The 16,991-nt window shown below is 40.5% G+C and overlaps 1 protein-coding gene across 2 annotated transcripts in view; it reads left to right on the forward strand.

The window, feature by feature from the left end:
* Positions 1 to 15,338, forward strand: part of METAP1 (methionyl aminopeptidase 1) — a 72,120-nt gene extending 56,782 nt beyond the window's left edge. The window contains exons 6-11 of one of the 2 annotated variants that reach the window (XM_085898977.1): positions 5,266 to 5,349; positions 6,351 to 6,489; positions 7,732 to 7,863; positions 10,733 to 10,872; positions 13,651 to 13,716; positions 14,088 to 15,338. In XM_085898977.1, the coding sequence (XP_085755103.1) occupies positions 5,266 to 5,349; positions 6,351 to 6,489; positions 7,732 to 7,863; positions 10,733 to 10,872; positions 13,651 to 13,674 (519 nt within the window). In that variant the 3' untranslated portion in view covers positions 13,675 to 13,716; positions 14,088 to 15,338. Of the gene's footprint in view, positions 1 to 5,265; positions 5,350 to 6,350; positions 6,490 to 7,731; positions 7,864 to 10,732; positions 10,877 to 13,650; positions 13,717 to 14,087 lie in introns of both variants that reach the window. The other variant, XM_085898976.1, reaches the window with a different exon arrangement.
* Positions 15,339 to 16,991: the final 1,653 nt, after the last annotated feature.

Consider the following 16,991-nt stretch of genomic DNA (forward strand, 5'->3'; position numbering starts at 1 on the left):
TTGTCAGGGAAATTTGTCAAAATCAGATCCAGAAGAGATGGAGTACCATTGGTTGAGATCCGGGTCGGGAAGTTGACCGATTGAGTCAGTCCCAATGAGTCACAGAAAGCTTTTGCTGATGTCCCATGGCAGGTGAGAGAGGTACCCACACCTAGCCAACTGGCGTGATGACAATTGGAGTCGCCACATAAGAGGAAGAGAGAGTTTGGATGAGAAGATAGAAGATGGTCCATGTTTTCGGAGAGTGAGGTGTAGATGGAGTCATCACTGTTCGGTGGACGGTACAGTACACATATAAACATGAGGTGGGAGTGGAGGGGAAGCCGAAGCCAGAGGTATTCCTGGGGGTGTGGGGGAGTGAGAGCAGTGCAGGGAGAGTGAGGAATAGAGTCTTTGATGAAGAGAGCAACACCTCCACCAGGACGAGGCTCAGGTCTGTCATACCGTAAGAGGGAGGTTTCTTGATTTTTCTAGGTTTCTTTTTCTTGATTTCTGCATCGTTAGTCCAAAATCTCCGCGATTAACACCTCAATTAGCAATGCCTTCTTCTCTTTTTTTATTTTATTTTTGCACCTAAGTATGATATCTGGTCACAATGCTTTGTTTTCGATTTTCACGCCCGATGGGATCATAAGGTCGTACATGAGCGGTACTTCAATGTTTTCAATAATTGCTTTTGGTTCATTTTCCCACAAATTTTCTGGAACTGGAATACCAAAGTTTTTTTTACAGATGTGCCAGCGGATTACTTTACGAACTCTGTTATGTCGTTGTGTGTAAAGCTGTTCTGACTAGTTTTTTTTCTTCTTTTTTTCGTCACATATCATTCGGCATTAAGCTTAATGTTTGGTCATTAAGCATCACATATCATTCTCTTTGCTAACCTCACCTCCACCCCACACCTGTCTTTTTTTCCCCCTCTTCTCCTCTACCCTCCTTCTTTTCTCGCTCTGTCCTCTCCTCACTCCTCCCTCATAAAATGCAGCACTCTCCTCCCACACCTCCATCGCTCTCTCGCTGTGCGTGCGTGCATGCGTGCCCGTGTGTGTGTGTCTCTCTCGCACCCCTTCCTCCTACCTCCCCCCGCAGTGAATAGCATCATTTGGTGAGGTGTCACTCTCCCCACCTCCCCTCGAGCTCCCCCGTCTTCATCCTCTCTGCCTCCCCTCCCACCTCTCACCTTACACCTGCCTCCTCTCTTTCTCTCTCTCTCTCTCTCTCCCTTCCTCTTTTTCCCCCTCCCCCCCCTTCATTGTCCCCGTCAGTGAAGCGACGGGTTGTATTTGCTCATGAACTCTATAGTTTGCAATACGATATAAACATTATGGGTAATTTTGTAAGTCAAAGAAGGGCCAAACAGAGGATGTGGGGAAAAAGGTTTGCGGAAGGCTTGCACCTGCCCAAGCCTTCCCATGTTCCAGTTACCAAAGCAAACCTGTAAATGTCAGTGTGGGTGCCAGGAAAAGTTTTTTTTCCTCTCTCTTTCAGCCAGATTTGACTTTGTGATAAGGTTTTGCTGTGAGGGCTTGGTTTTTTTGAGCAGAGGTACAAAGTTGTGTTGAATAACCTACCTGGATGGGCTAGCCTTCGTTTCTGAGAGCAGAGTCCTTGGTCTCTAGCCTTCTCTTCTGGTGTCATTTGGTGCAGTGTTGGGATCCTTTCAGTGTGAATGGTATATTTGGTGATGCAGCAAATTTATCATAAACATTTATGAACAAATTTGTAACATATGCAAAAGGTGTGAACAAATTGAGCATCAACTTCTTTTCCAACGTTCTACCTTCCACAAGGAAACTATATTCATAACCAGAGCAGTGAAGTGTATTTGTGCATTATTTTGTCCTCTATTAAGCACCCAACTGCAATGGTTCATTGGAGTAGTAACGGCATCACGGTCCCAACTCTGTCATCGTGCTCGCAGCCCCATGTAACACCGAGGACGATAAAAATGGACCAAGATAAAACAAAACATGCTTTTGTCAGTCGTGTAATCTGAAAGACATGATGGAGACTACTATTATTAACAAGGCAGAGAAAGCAAAGTTCACAAGTAAAAAAACATTTTAAACAAGAAAAAGAGCAATCAGCGATTGTAGACCCTCGCCAGGACTTTTGTGTGGCGTTTGTGTACTGGCATGTTACGGTTGACTAATTTGATCGGACACTTGACCCTGACCCATGACAAATTTCACACAAATAACCCATGGGCTATACGTTAAATTAGTTCCAAAAATTCCAACTGTGGAGTATAGTCGTATGCAGGCTATACGGCAGGCACGTAACATAACCACAGTGGGCCAAGTTAAATTATCAAGGAGGTACAAAAAATAGATTTTTTTTTTAAAATATAAAGATATTTTTGCATGTTTTACTGTAATATCTTTAATTACAGTTCTCTTGTATATTTTACCGATGTACACACACGTGTGGAGCGTGACGAGCACTCCCCAAATCCCCATTGGACATAGTCCTACACCAATGCATCACCTCCAACCCAGAGGCCTCGGCCCAGCAACTCTGTCAAACAGACAAAGATTACATGGTCAACATCAGTTGAACATCAAACAGAGCCACCTATATCTGGATTTCGGACTTATTTGCCATCATCAGTTCAGCATACCAAAAAAAAAATCTAACCAATGATGACCACGTTCGTTGTTTATACATCAGACGTACCTCCTGACTGTTATGGTGAGCATCGCCACGGATTATGTCTCACACGGTAAAACCGCATAATTCGCAAAGAGTAACTGTCCATCTGCCACCCAGATGATTGTTCCTGCGAATGCAAACCATTCAACCAGAAGGCACATGATGTGATCGGCGGGTAAATTGAAACATGTGGAGTATGATGAGCACTCCCCCGATCCCCATTGGTGTTGGACTTTGTCCAAAAAAATAGACCATTATTCCTCCTCCACCAAACTTTGGAGTTGGCATGATGCATTCACCCAGGTAGCGTTTTGTTGGCATCTGCCAAACAGATTAGTCCGTCAGACTGCCAGATGGTGAAACGTGATTCATCACTCCAGAGAACGTATTTCCACCGCTCCAGAGTCCAATGGCAGTGAGCTTTACACCACTCCAGCTGACGCTTGGCATTGTGTATGGTGATCTTAGGCTTGTGTACGGCTGCTCGGCCATGGAAACCCATTTCAGGACGCTCTCGATGAACAGTGCCTGTGCCAACGTTGCTTCCAGAGTCTGTTTGGAACTTGGTAGTGAGTGTTGCAACCGACGACAGACGATTTTTCCGCACTTCACGCTTCAGCACTCGATGATCCCGTTCTGTAAGCTTGCATGGCCTACCACTTCGCTGCTGAGCTGTTGTTGTTCCTAGACGTTTCCACTTCACAATAACAGCACTTAGTTGACCGGGGCAGCTCGAGCAGGACAGAAATTTGACGAATTGACTTGTTGGAAAGATGGAATCCTAGGACTATGCCACGTTGAAAGTCATTGGAGCTCTTCAGTACGGCCTATTCTACTGCTATTGTTTGTCTATGGAGATTGCATGACAGTGTGCTTGATTTTAATTTTTAATTTTTAATTTTATTTTTACCACCTGTCAGCAATGGGTGTGGCTGAAGTAGTTGAAGCCACCAATTAGAAGGGGTTTCTGCATACTTTTGGCCATGTGGTGTGTATTTTTATATCTAACATATATATATACAGTATATATATATAAAAAATTCCAAAGGTATTTAAGGTACCTGTAAATTGTCTTCCGTAAAGCCCATCAAGTCCTCATCTTCTGTGATGCTGTGAAACAGCTGAAGCAGCTCTAAGTCGGCAAGTGTGAGGGTGTGTTGAGTTGTCAAGTTTCTTCGAGAGCACTCGCCAAGTGACTTGAGCACACAAGGAAGCAATCCATTCAAAACCGTTGATAAGGAATGGCTGGCTTTGTAAGCTCTAGCTCGCTGCTTGGTAACTGAACACACCCCAGGTCTGTCACAATGCATGTCGTTATCACTCTCGTCCTTTTCTCCAGCAATCAGCCCACTCTTTCGTAAACTTTCAGTTTGAATTCGGCCATGAAACTTTTACATTTTCTCTTACTTGCACTGACAGCAGACATTGTACGACAGGGACATGTAATGGTATTAACCGACAGCCTGCTGGGTATTTATATATTTATAATGGATGAGCAGCGTAGTTTCCGCTCGTATGGGTGTCAGTGGAAACCACGCTGGTTTTCAACACATCGGTACAGTCAACTTTAATTATTATTCTTCCAACAACCCTTTCTGAAGACATTAATTTTAATGTCAATTGGTTATTTACCGCTGTTGTGTTTGAATGCTGTAATATTTTGTCTAAATACTGCGAAACAAAGTTTTCCAAAGTGCCAATAAAGCGATCTGTGTTATGCAGGGTTCAAGGACACAATTCAATAAAATAAAATAGATTTTAAATGTTGAAGAAAATACTTTTTTTTTGGAAGTTTACCACCATTGTTGCAGCATATTTTACACCACCTTATTTAACATTTTACATTAGTTATTCGTGCCTGTTGTTTGTCCTTTTACGATGAACTTAAAACAGTAAGTTTCCTGTTTGGTATGATTTTCAATATGATTTGACTGCCACATGGGCAGACGTTAAAAAAATTACATTACTACTCTGTGTGCATGCATGATCAGGACAAATTCAGAGCCAAAGAATTGTTAAACTGCAGGTTCGTTTTCTTGTTCATGTTCCGTTTCGTGTTCAAAAATCTAACATTCAATTTAAATGAATTGTTCCTCGATCATAAACTGAAGTTTGTGGACAAATAGACAGAGACAAAGTTAACCAATTGCTCGACCCCACTTTTGGCTTTGTGCATGTGGGATAATTATTGAGACCCTGGTAGCTGCATCCAGTTGTGTGTCCATGACGCATACTTTGTCGCGCTGGTATTTCCAGGGTTTCAGCCCTACCAAGGTGTAGCTTGGTGTTTAAAGTGTGGGGAAAACAACTGTTGGTTTGTGTCTGCACTGAGCTTCTGTAGGTGTGAATGTTGTATTGGTGTTCTGGCACATAAAGAATGTCGTCTTGTGACCTGACAATTTGCTTGTGCACATCAATGAGTGCCAGAAGAATGGTTCAGTGTACGCACACTTACGTACTTATTTTAATTGTGATTTTGAAGTTCTACCATGTAAAAAGAACAATATTTAGTTGATTTGTCTGCTGAAAGAAGGGTGTTGAAAGAGTAGTTTCTGAGATGCATGTGCTCAAGAATGCAGGATAATACTGAAGCTATTTTTTTTGTCTTTGCAGCTAGGCCGGGAAGTGCTGGATATCGCTGCAAGGATGATCCGGCCTGGCGTAACTACAGATGCAATCGACAGTGTTGTACATGAGGTAAGAAGTCAGAGATTTACCACCTCGAGCTCTTTGTAAGCACAAATAATATAAACTATTGGAGTTGTTTGAAGTTCACCATTTGGTACTGCATATTCCGTGAGAGGCTCACAACTGCGAAACATGCAGCCAAAAGGCAAGCCAGGGTCCTCAAAGCTCTTGTGTGCTCTCATAATAGGGTCCACTGAATTACAGGCCTTGTAGACTTCTGTCCCACTTCCGTGGCAGCTCTGTGATTGATTTGCAGAGTGTCACGGAATTTGAAACGCCAACCAGTATTACACACAACGCGCAACGATACGAGCCTTTGTCAAGGCTCGTGTCATTCTATGTCAAGCTTACAACTAAAACGATTGGTTTTGTAAATTTAAAGTTGACAAAGCTATGCTCATCACCATGGGAGGAAAGTGGAGCTGACCTATCGGGTGTTAGCCTTCATCGTTTGCTCCAACGAAGGGTTAATGCCTAAATCTGATTCAAAACCAGCCATTCCCCCAGCCCATATTCAATTATTTTGGGATATTTCCCAATTATTGACTGTGGATACTTTATCTATAATCACCATTATTGCCACATACACAAAAAGCCTTTTGTGATTCCAGCACTGACGTATCCCAAAAATGGCAATGTTTATTGCTCTCTTTATTTATTTATTTTACAAAACATGTGGCATGTAAAGCAGTGAACACGTGCTTAAGAGTTGACTTTGAAATTATTTTATTATGAGGTGGAGAGGATTTTTAAGTTGTGCCTTTTGATATACATTTGACACGTTTATCATCTTTAATGGCCAGTTGTATAACATTCGAAGGTTGAATGTTCCAGCACGAATATTGATGCATACATGCAAGGACCCAAATGAGGGACTTTTCAAAATTATTTTGTTCATCGATTTAATCAATCTTTCGGTTAATCAGTGATTGCAGCATACTCGTTTCCAATTAACGGTGGGTGTCCATGATGAAAAGTTCCCTGTTAATTATTTTTGGGGGTGTATCCAGGCCTGTGTGGAGCGGAACTGTTATCCCTCGCCGCTCAACTATTACAACTTTCCTAAGTCGTGCTGCACTTCGGTCAATGAGGTTATATGTCACGGCATCCCAGACCAACGACCTCTCTTGGATGGAGACATAATTAATGGTGAGCACGTTCAACTTGAAGTGATTTGTTGCAGTGAATATTGTTGTGAAGTTTTTCTTTTTTCTGAAAAAAAAACAACAAAAAACAAAACAAAAACTGTGACTTAGAAAAATATTGAAACGAGAACAGCACTCTTTAGATCGCATACTTCTGCCAGGCTGAACAGTTTACGTTTTGTATCCCATTGATAGGCCGGATCTGGATCTGGATCCGGACCGGAACCAAAATCGAATCGACTTGTTTTTGTCACCTAACCAACTCATCCACCTAGTTTTGTCATAATCTGTCGATAAACTTTTGAAATATCATTTTTGACTCCATCTCTCAATGGTGTAGAATCACTTTTTAAAATTCTGGATCTTCACCAAAATGGAATCCTTTAGTCCTTGTTACACACCCAACCTGCCCCCCCAATTTTCGTCTGAATCCGTCCATAACTTTTTGAGATATTCTACTCACAAACTGGTGAATACATAACTTCAGTGGTGGAGGTAATAATCTGATCGACAAATATTTATCATTAATTTGGGATCTTTCACATCCACTAATGATCAGTGCCGACAGACTGGTCCTCCAGCTTGATGTCCTTCCAATGCACCGGCCACACATTGATGCCTTGTCCTCTAATGTGAATCACCCAGGGTGACCGTTTATAGCTGGGTTGAGATCCTAACACAGGTTAGACGGCTCAAGGGCTGAGTGCGCACACCTCTAAGCTATCCTGCCAGCCCGCTTCTCCCACACAGAGCCCTAACAGACAAAATATGTTTTCTCATGTGATTGGCCAATTTTTGCCATTTATATCAATATATGATGTCAGCAGTGTCTTAATTATTGACAAGTGGAGGAAGAAAGTTTATTTTATTTTGTCCTGAAAGTTTGCTAAATTTTCAAAATATTATTGCATAACAGTGCCAGCATATTGTTTTATCGGTTTTTGCTCTCAGTAACAGGTTAAATTGTCATTGACAAATGCAGATTCATGGAGAGGCGTTTTCATTAATATTACTCAAATGCATCTTGTACAACTTCAAAACTATTTCTAGTCTGATTCACATGGAAGAAGTAGTCATTATCCTTAAAATCCGGACACGGTGCCTTGTAAAGCTTCAACTGGAGGATGCCCTGCTTGCATAACTACCAACTCCCCACTTTTATCGTAACTGTCAGTATCACAATTATTCATGTGACCAAAATGGTAATCGAAATTTTTTTGGGGGGAAAAAACCCCCCATTTTGCAGTGGACATAACTGTGTACCATGGTGGATTTCACGGAGATCTCAATGAGACTTTCTTTGTGGGCAAGGTGGACGAAGCATCCAAGAAGCTAGTTCGAGTTGCGTATGAGTCTCTGATGCATGCCATCGCTGAAGGTGAGGTGACTTCTTCTTTTTTTTATTTTTCAACATGTGCACCTGTTTTCATGATATGAAATATTTTTGATGCATTGGGGTTGTCGAAGAAATTCTTAAGTCCTTATGTACACTTGAACATTTATTCAACATAAAAACAATTACATATGTGCATCCAGAGTGATCAGGATACAGACTTGCTCCAGATCTCTGAAATACATGGAGAATTTGAATTATTTTTATCGTGTTCAGTGAGACGCAGCTCTTTATCATTTTAAATGCTGGTGCCACAGTTTGTCAGGTCGATGTATTTCCAGCTTTTGTGCAGCAATCAGCTTAATTTTGAGGGATTATAGCATATATTTCAAGACAAGATGTGTAGCATCTCTCCCGGCACCGAATGAGGTCAAAACTAAAATCCTTTGGGTACATTGATGGATCACATACAATTTATGATGTGGAAGGGGAAAAGGTCAGTCTGCTTCTTTAGCAAGCAGGGTTTAGTGAATACATCTGGACATTTCCTTAGACCGACACTCTTGAGTTGTAATAACATTCCTCTATCCAGCTTGCTGGTACCTTTGATCTATCATGTCATAAAATCCCTTAGTAAGTAAAATATATATTTAAATAATAGGCAATTCTTTTTTTTACTGAATTCAGCTTACTTGAAAAGTTGGCCTGCTCATCACAACTTTAATAGCCAGGTCGATCTTTCCATACAAAGGAAAGATATGATTATGTTAATTAAAATTAAAATAGATACATGTTCAAGCACATGGAATCATACCATATTTGAGTACATTTTCCATTTCGGATTTAATACATTTATTTTAATATCAAGTTTTAATTGACAACATTTACTATTGCTTTTATCACCCTCAAACCCATAATGCAAATTTTGGAGAAATTGCATCGACAGGGCGGTACACAAATGATGAATCGTTCTGCCAATGTCGATGTTGTGGAAATCGACTTTTTATTTAGTTTAAATGTTACGAATGAAAGCAAACTCAAATTTCCTCATCCATCATTACTGCTGAAATGTGAGACAAACTGCTGCCGGCCGTTGTGGTTGTGATGTTTCCTTTCTTGTCAGCTCTGAGAATTTGGTTGACTCTGACTTCATAACCAAGCCAAGAGATATTTGAGCTTACTTGGGTTTTCCCTGATTGACCATTCGAATGCCCTATAAAATTAGTTGCACTCTGCCTATGCACTATTAGGTGATGGAATGAATAATCAACAGTAAATTGGTTCAAAAGAGTAAAGTGATTGGGATTATCCTTTTGATGATTTCAATAAACTTTTGGTAATATTACCCTGCGCACATGAAGCAAAAAGAGTGGTTCAGCAATTGGTTCAAGTCTGTTCGTCCATCTGTCCCTCTGTCTTGTCAGTTAATGATTGAGGAATAGTCAACATTTAAATTGAATGTTGTATTTTGAACACGAATCGGAACATGAATAGGAAGACGAGTTTGCCGTTTTACGGTACTTTGGCTCCGAATTTGTCCCGATCGCACATGTGCAGAGAAGAGTGAATTTTTACCTGCAACATGTCGCAGGTCTACAAGAGCTCCACGTCGGGGTTGTTGTTGGTCGATTTTTCAAACGTGCACCCATTAACCGATGACGTTGATGTGCGTTAAAAGCAAATAGGTCAACGGTGTGTATGAGAGTTGTGACTGTAGGAGGAAAGAGAAGGGGGTTTGTGGATGTGAGTCCTGGTGGTGGAGTAAAATACAGGCCTACTGATGGGTACCAGTACAAATATAGTTCATGCCAAGTGAATGGGATATTTTGATTTTTGAGTTGCTGGCTAATTTCCGATTACAAAATCTCATCCCATCCCATCTCTTAAAAAGGTTTCACTATTGTCACCAAACTAACATGATAACTCGAGCAAAGTCGATGCGACGCCATCGTAAATCCCCATGCTTCCCACCTAAATCCAGGTTGAAAGACTGCAAAAGGTTCCACCAGGAATGACCCAATATCAAAATTTGAGTAAACTTTTTTTCTCCGTTTTGACCCCTGTGATCCATGACCCCAAGTCCCCACCCCCTTGGGGGCATAAACCCAGAGTCAAATCCAAAAAATCCTAACGAATTTCATGCGTCCCCCCATTTTGATCCCATATACAAAGTTTCATTTATTTCATTTGAAAATGTGCCTGTAATTGCATTTTGTGGTATCTCACCTTTTGACACCACCCCAGAGGGTGTGGGGCCAAAATTGATACTGCTATTGCACCTTCTTGCCATGTGATCATAACTACCAAGTTTGGTGAACTTCTGCACAACCGTTTGGGAGGAGATAGCGTGATGGACAGATGGAGTCGATTTACAATTCCAAAAAGCGTGGGGATAAAAATGCCCGGTTCAAAATCCTTTTTTGTGAGAATAATGGGAGGGTGATATGTATAATGGCAATAGTGGAGAGAGTCGTGTGATTTGAGGGCGACCTTGATTATTTAATTGCTTGTATTTTGATCCACATTTTGAATGACCTAATGTGTCCCATCCACCATTAAACACTATTCTACCTTCAGCTCTCATTGTTGAGATTGAATGCGTGAGTTCATCTTTGGTTATCTCTTGTGTGTCCTGTGTTTATTTTATTTTTTTTAACTTTCACAATTATATTATTAATGGCAGATTAGTACATTTGATGAAGGAAACCACATATCTGAAGGTTATGAAAGTGAATCATAACCCAATACTTTCCTTGTCTAACTTGATGGAAAATTTAATTTCATATTAATTTCTCATTGCTTACTTTTGTCTCTTTCAGCAGACCTCCTGTACTTTTGTTGAGCTTTGTCTCGTCTGCACACAATCGGAATAATTCTGCTGAACCCCTTGCCCTGACCACCCCACCACATTTAGTGAAGCCTGGAACCAGGTACAGGGACTTGGGCAATGTCATCCAGAAGCACACGCAGATGCATGGCTTCTCTGTGGTACGAAGTTACTGCGGTCACGGCATCCATCGCCTCTTCCACACAGCACCAAATGTGCCTCACTATGCGAGTATGCCTTTTGTGTGCAGCACTCATTTGATCTGTCTCGCATGACTTCATCCTGTGAATTGGAATTTGCATCGTCAATGTGCACTTTGGTTTCCCTTATTTATTTATTTGTTTTTTTTATTGCCAAAGGAATTAGATTATCTAGTGGAATAAGGGTGCGGAACTATTTTTATTTTGTACATTGTGCTAACGTGACAAAACCCCAAGGCGGATTTCATCGTGGCGCTCAAGCCATTTCCATTCACCGATGAAATTTGCCTGGGTCTTGGTGAATAGTCTCGTGTATTTATTTATTTTAAAGTGTAAAGTCGGAAGATTCAGACTCATTGTCATTCAGAACTTATTCTTTTGTGTGCAGCACATGGCTCTGGGTAGCATCGTTTGCTGGGGGCACAGCTGTGCAGCTGATGCAGTGCCCCATGTAGGTTAAAACAGGCATATGGAATTTAGCCATGGTGTCGGTGATAGCTCACCGGCTCTTCACGAAGGACACCACAGGATCTTTAACGTCCACCACTATTACTAGTAGACAGCATGCCCAGTTTAATGTCCATCCAAGGGACAGCACTCACATTGATGAATCGCTCCGCCTGAGAAATGCCAGGATGACAGTTTATTTATTTGATTTGAACCCAGGCGAGTCAGTTTTGAGGTGAGTGTGCAAACCTCGTGGCTATCCAGCAAACCCATCGTTCAGAACAACTTGTATTATGAGTGGAGTAGCATCCCATGTTTTCCAGACCAGGTGAGCTGGGCAGATTATGCTTTCCTGAAGGTCATTAATCAATCGGCTGCGTTTTTACCAATGAATTGTGATGTGGCAATTCTATCATGACGACTTCGACCTCCTGAAGATTTGAATCAAAATCCTTAGGACTGCCACCTTCAGCTGGATTTGAACTGATAACATCAGAGTATAACCCACAGTTGAGTGTTTGCCGCATGGAATTTGCCCATGAATTGCCCAATTTGTCTACTAAATGTGTTCTAATAATTGACGCTGAGCGTATCGCCTGCAATTTACCAGAAACTGGATGTCTCTCCCATGTTTTTCATACTATCCACAAGGTCTTTACACTTAGTGGATGCCCCTTCCCCACCCCTTTCCTTAAATGTCATTGCCAGATGCCGTAGTGGAGTTGTCTACTTCTCAAAAAACAAACTTAGTGTATTTTTAATGAATTAAAAAAAAAAAAAACTTTCAAAACTAAACATCTTGGATTCATTCATCAGGAAGAATCACCTCTGTGTTGGTCCAGTTTGATAATGAATGACAATTTCTCTTAATAGATAATGTGTCCTTGAAGAAACTAAGCGTGTCGGTAATTTTACTCACCCTTCCAGACAACGTGTCGTCTTGTGAAATTTAATATCTTACCTTCATTTGTTTCAAATGCTCAGCTCGCTTTCTTTGCACTGGAACCAACACTGCTCCCTCTCGGTCACAATGCATTTTCCCAGGATGGTGTTATTTAATTAAAGTCATTGAGATTCAAATTTGTACAAATAAATATTAAAATGTTGTTTCATTTGACTACAGCTCTCCTTTTATTTATTTATTTACCAGGGGGGGTGGGGGGGAAGCCTGTCAAAAATGATGGGGCCAATAGCATCCCCCCCCCCACCATCCTAATCACTACACAGTTGTGGAAGAATGTAACTCACAAACTTGTGGATTTAATTTTGTTTCATAAATAAAAGTATTATTTAAAGAATATTTTTATTTTCGAAGTGAAAACGAAATTTTAAATATTGCATAAATGTTTCTATATTGGCAAGTCATGCATTATCGGATTCCATCAGTTGCTTTTATAAATAATGTTGATTGAAAAGAATATTTGTCCATCACATGTTCCTTTGAGATAAATGATGTTGATAGACGAAAAGTGAACCGAGCCGTTTTGGACCATTTTGAGCTGAGCTGTAACAAACTATTCCCTGCCGTCAGCCATGACGTGACATTACGGACTGTCTAAGCCGTAACGGACCACCCGAGCTGTGCCATGTCGAGCCCATCCATGCTTCACTGTGTGCTGGACTGTGCCGTGAGATGATTGACAGTTCTGAGCCGTGCCGTGACGTGTGCCAGATCGTGCCGTGACATGACGTACCGTCCTGAGACCGTCCGAGCAGTGACATGACGTGCCATAGAATATAACACGTGCTTGTGGATTTACTTTTGTTTCATAAAGAAATGTATGATTATTTTTGAAATATATTTATTATCAGTCAACGGAATTTCAAATGACTGAGAAAAATTACTCACCCGTCTATATTTTTATTGCAAATAAAAATTACTAACATCTCATCTCCAGCGTTATCATTGTGAAAACAACCAGAACAGTCATGCAATCAACCCAAATTGAGATGCGTGTGGTAATAAAAGTTTTGGACGGCATAACCGAAATTCACCTTTTCTGAATGGAAACAAAATGGCAAATGGCACGAACACAGATTCTGTGTGCTCCCTTTCAGTAACGAACGTGATGTCACTACCGTGAACGTGAGGTCACTTCCTCCGTGACCGAAAATAAATACACAGGGATTTTACATGTATACTGTATCGATTATTGCTCTGATGATGCAACCAAAAATTCCATCTTTGATTGCTTTCCCTCTACCCTATTTCAAAAACGATGCAGGAAGCAGTATTTCTCCCACTGGGTGTTGTCCATCTATTAATGCTGAACCTGCTTTACTTGAACCCTGACATTTGACCTTTTTTCTCCCCCCACTTGCACTTCATTCACAACCCGTCAATGTTCTTTGTTCCAGAAAACAAAGCAATTGGAGTCATGAAGTCAGGGCACGTGTTCACTATTGAGCCCATGATTTCTGAAGGTACGTTTTGATGTCGTGCGTTATCTACCTGTGATTTGTTAATTTGATTGCGTGTATGTAAATGTATTTCCAGATCTTCAGTTGTGCCAGTTTTCTTGATGTGATTTGCCATTTCATTGGTTTCTAATGAGCTTTGCTATGATGGTTGTCACAGTTAATGTTTATCTTCTATCAGACATTTTATTCCATATTTGAAACCTATAAATATGGCAAAAACAACAACAAAAAATAACTGTCCCATGCACGTTGTTCTCAACGTATCCAGGTGAAAACATTTGAGTTACCATTTACATTGCCAACTACTCATTGCAGTGCTGCAGAAACTGTGTGTCGCTGCTATATTCTCTTATGCTACCCTCTTGCTTCCTCAGGCACTTGGCAAGATGAGACATGGCCAGACCTGTGGACGGCAGTCACAAAGGATGGGCGCCGTTCGGCACAGTTTGAGCACACGCTGCTAGTTACCGACATAGGCTGTGACATTCTGACACGGAGACCCGATGCCGACGGCCTCCCCCACTTCCTAACTCAAAGTTGAAGTTTCGCTCGCTTTCCTGGACTGGGATGATTGTTTACCACGTGGCCCAAAACTTTAATTCCCATGCATTTCCTTTCTATTCACAAAGGCCCAACAGCTTTTATTTTTGCTTGTGGTTGGGCCAAAAAATGTGAGACTTGTGAATGAGTATGGTCTCATCACTGGACAGCTGCATCACTGCAGAGCTTTGCCACCATTATTTATACTTCTCAAAACCAAAACTTCAGTTTTTATTCCAAAACAGAGATTAATCCATTTGTTTCATCCATCTGCCGTTTGCTCAGTGGTTGTAATCGGTAACCATTTTCCAACTTGCTTTGGCCTTGCTTTTCAGTTTCTTTGACCGAGATAATGTATCCGACAATTTCCAAGAACCTTCATCAGTGCATTTGGGTAAATTGAGGGCCAATTGAATCATGATTCTACATAAGGGGCTTCAAATTTAGCCTTAACTTTTGTTTATTCTTGAATGTCTATTACAAAAAGATATACTTTTTTTTTTCCACGGCACATTCTCCAGCTTTGGTCGTTGTCCCAGGCTTTTGCCTGCCTTACGTGTATAATAATTTAAGGAATTTGCATGTCGTTTGTCAACAACTTCTTGTCCTCACCTCTTCTTTAATAGGGATGTCAAAAAAAATGGAGATCATCTACAATACTGCCTTTATAAACAAAAGCCCATGTTTAATTTGAAGTCCCCTTATGTATTGTAGCTGTGGCAACCAACAGCAATCGGTTACTTTACCGAGTTCATTGTCTGCTATATTTGGCAGATGAGATGTCATGTAATTTGATATGCAAGTTTCAATTATACAAGCAACTTATTCCGAGGAGATTAAAATTGACAGCAGATTGTTGCCTTCCAAAGGGATAATATTTGATGATGGGATGAGAGGTTCACATTCATACCGAGAATAAGGAAAAAGTATCATTTCACTGCTCCCATTATTTTCTGACTTTGATTTGATTGCTATTTTAAATTTTTATTTTTAACCTGAACTGCATCCTTGCCAACCAGTTCGCTTTATACTGCAATCATCCAGAAAGACAGCTGTTTACATTAAAAAGGCCATGAAATATCAGACATGCTTGCTTTTGACAGTTTTGGATGCCTCGCCAGGATCCTTCATTTGCTTTACAGTTAAACATATAAATAACTAGAATAGCACTCGGAAGAGCGCGTACCCCCACCAGGCTGAACAGTTTACATTCTGTATCCGACTGATGGGCTGGATCTGGATCCGGACCTGAACCAAAATAGAATCGACTCCTTATTGTCACCGAACCAACTCATCCACAACTTTTTGAAATATCATGCAATACTCGTGTATCAATTTTGGCCCCACCTCTCAATGGTGAAAAATCACTTTAAAAATAAAAAAATATTCTCGTGTGCAGATCCGGACTCATATCTTCACCAAAATCGAATCAATTCTTCCTTGTCACACACCCAACCCTGTTCACCAACTTTCGTCCGAATCTGTCCATAACTTTTTGAGATATCATGCTATATATCGTTTTTGGCTCTCTCTCAATGGTGAAGAATCACCTAAAAAATTAAATTCTCATATCTGGTTTTGGGTCTTCACCAAAATCTAATCATTTTGTCCTCATCAAATAGCCAACCTGTCCACTAAATTTCGTCTGAATCCGTCCACAACTTTTTGCGATATCGTGCTCAGACAATCAGGGCTGAAAATCTTCGGTGGTGGAGGTAACCATAATTGGTGGAGGGATATCTGTTGTTATTTGTAATGAGTACCAGGGGAAATGTTCTAATCCAGAGTCTCGATTGTGTTGGTCATTCCAACATTTTAAAGCACATAACATGTTCATTAATTTTTTGCTCTATCAGCATTATGGGAGAACCGGTCAACTGTTGGGTTCAACCATGAAATAGGTAAAACAAGCCTGTCTGTTTAAGATGCTCGGCAGTTGACAACATATTGATAATTGATAGTTATTGATAGTTATTGATAGATATATCAACATATTGATAGTTGACAACATATTGATAATCTCATTCAGCAATTGTAACATTAAAAATTTTTTTTAGTGGTTTATTCAAGTGGGATGATTTTAAATAAAGCATTATTTCTAGCTTTGGGTTCATCATTTGTAAAATTTCTCAGGTACATTTTGAAAAAAAAATTTGGGAAGAAAAGAAAACTGCAAGTTAAGCGTTTAAAAAAAATAGCAATAATTGGAAGTTTGAACCAAACACCTGATTTTAAAAGCGAGTGTTGATAACAGCAATTTTGAAGATCGAATGTCAAGGAGTCTCCCTTGTCTTCGCTGACAAATTAAACATAGTTGTGACTATTGACAGTAAGTACTTGGGGTATAAAACAAGTTAGCCTGACTTGAGAAAAAGATCATTTCAAAATAATTTGGTTCAATTTAATCCTCAGATTTGCATGGAATTCTACAAGGTAGAGTCGAGTTAAATAGTGGGATTCTCCGAGGTAGAGTTAAGTATAGCTAAGGAGGTAAAAATTGAAAATCACTTTTATTTTGTATCCAAAGTTGAGGCTCGTCGGAGAGCTAGAATGCAGAACGGATCAGGACACAACGGCAGAAAGAGAGGTAAAATATTAACAGCAAGGCCAAGCGACAAAATCCAGACAGACAGACTGGGAATGAGGGGCAGGGAAGAAGATACATCATGGCTGAGAGTGAGACCCAGGAGTTTGAATGACTGAATTTCCTCAAGAGCATAAAGAAAGTAGATTGGGGG

Source organism: Eptatretus burgeri, chromosome 10 (genome assembly GCF_056783735.1).
Source record: "Eptatretus burgeri isolate ZD-2024b chromosome 10, Ebu_testis_v1, whole genome shotgun sequence".
NCBI lineage: Eukaryota > Metazoa > Chordata > Myxini > Myxiniformes > Myxinidae > Eptatretus > Eptatretus burgeri.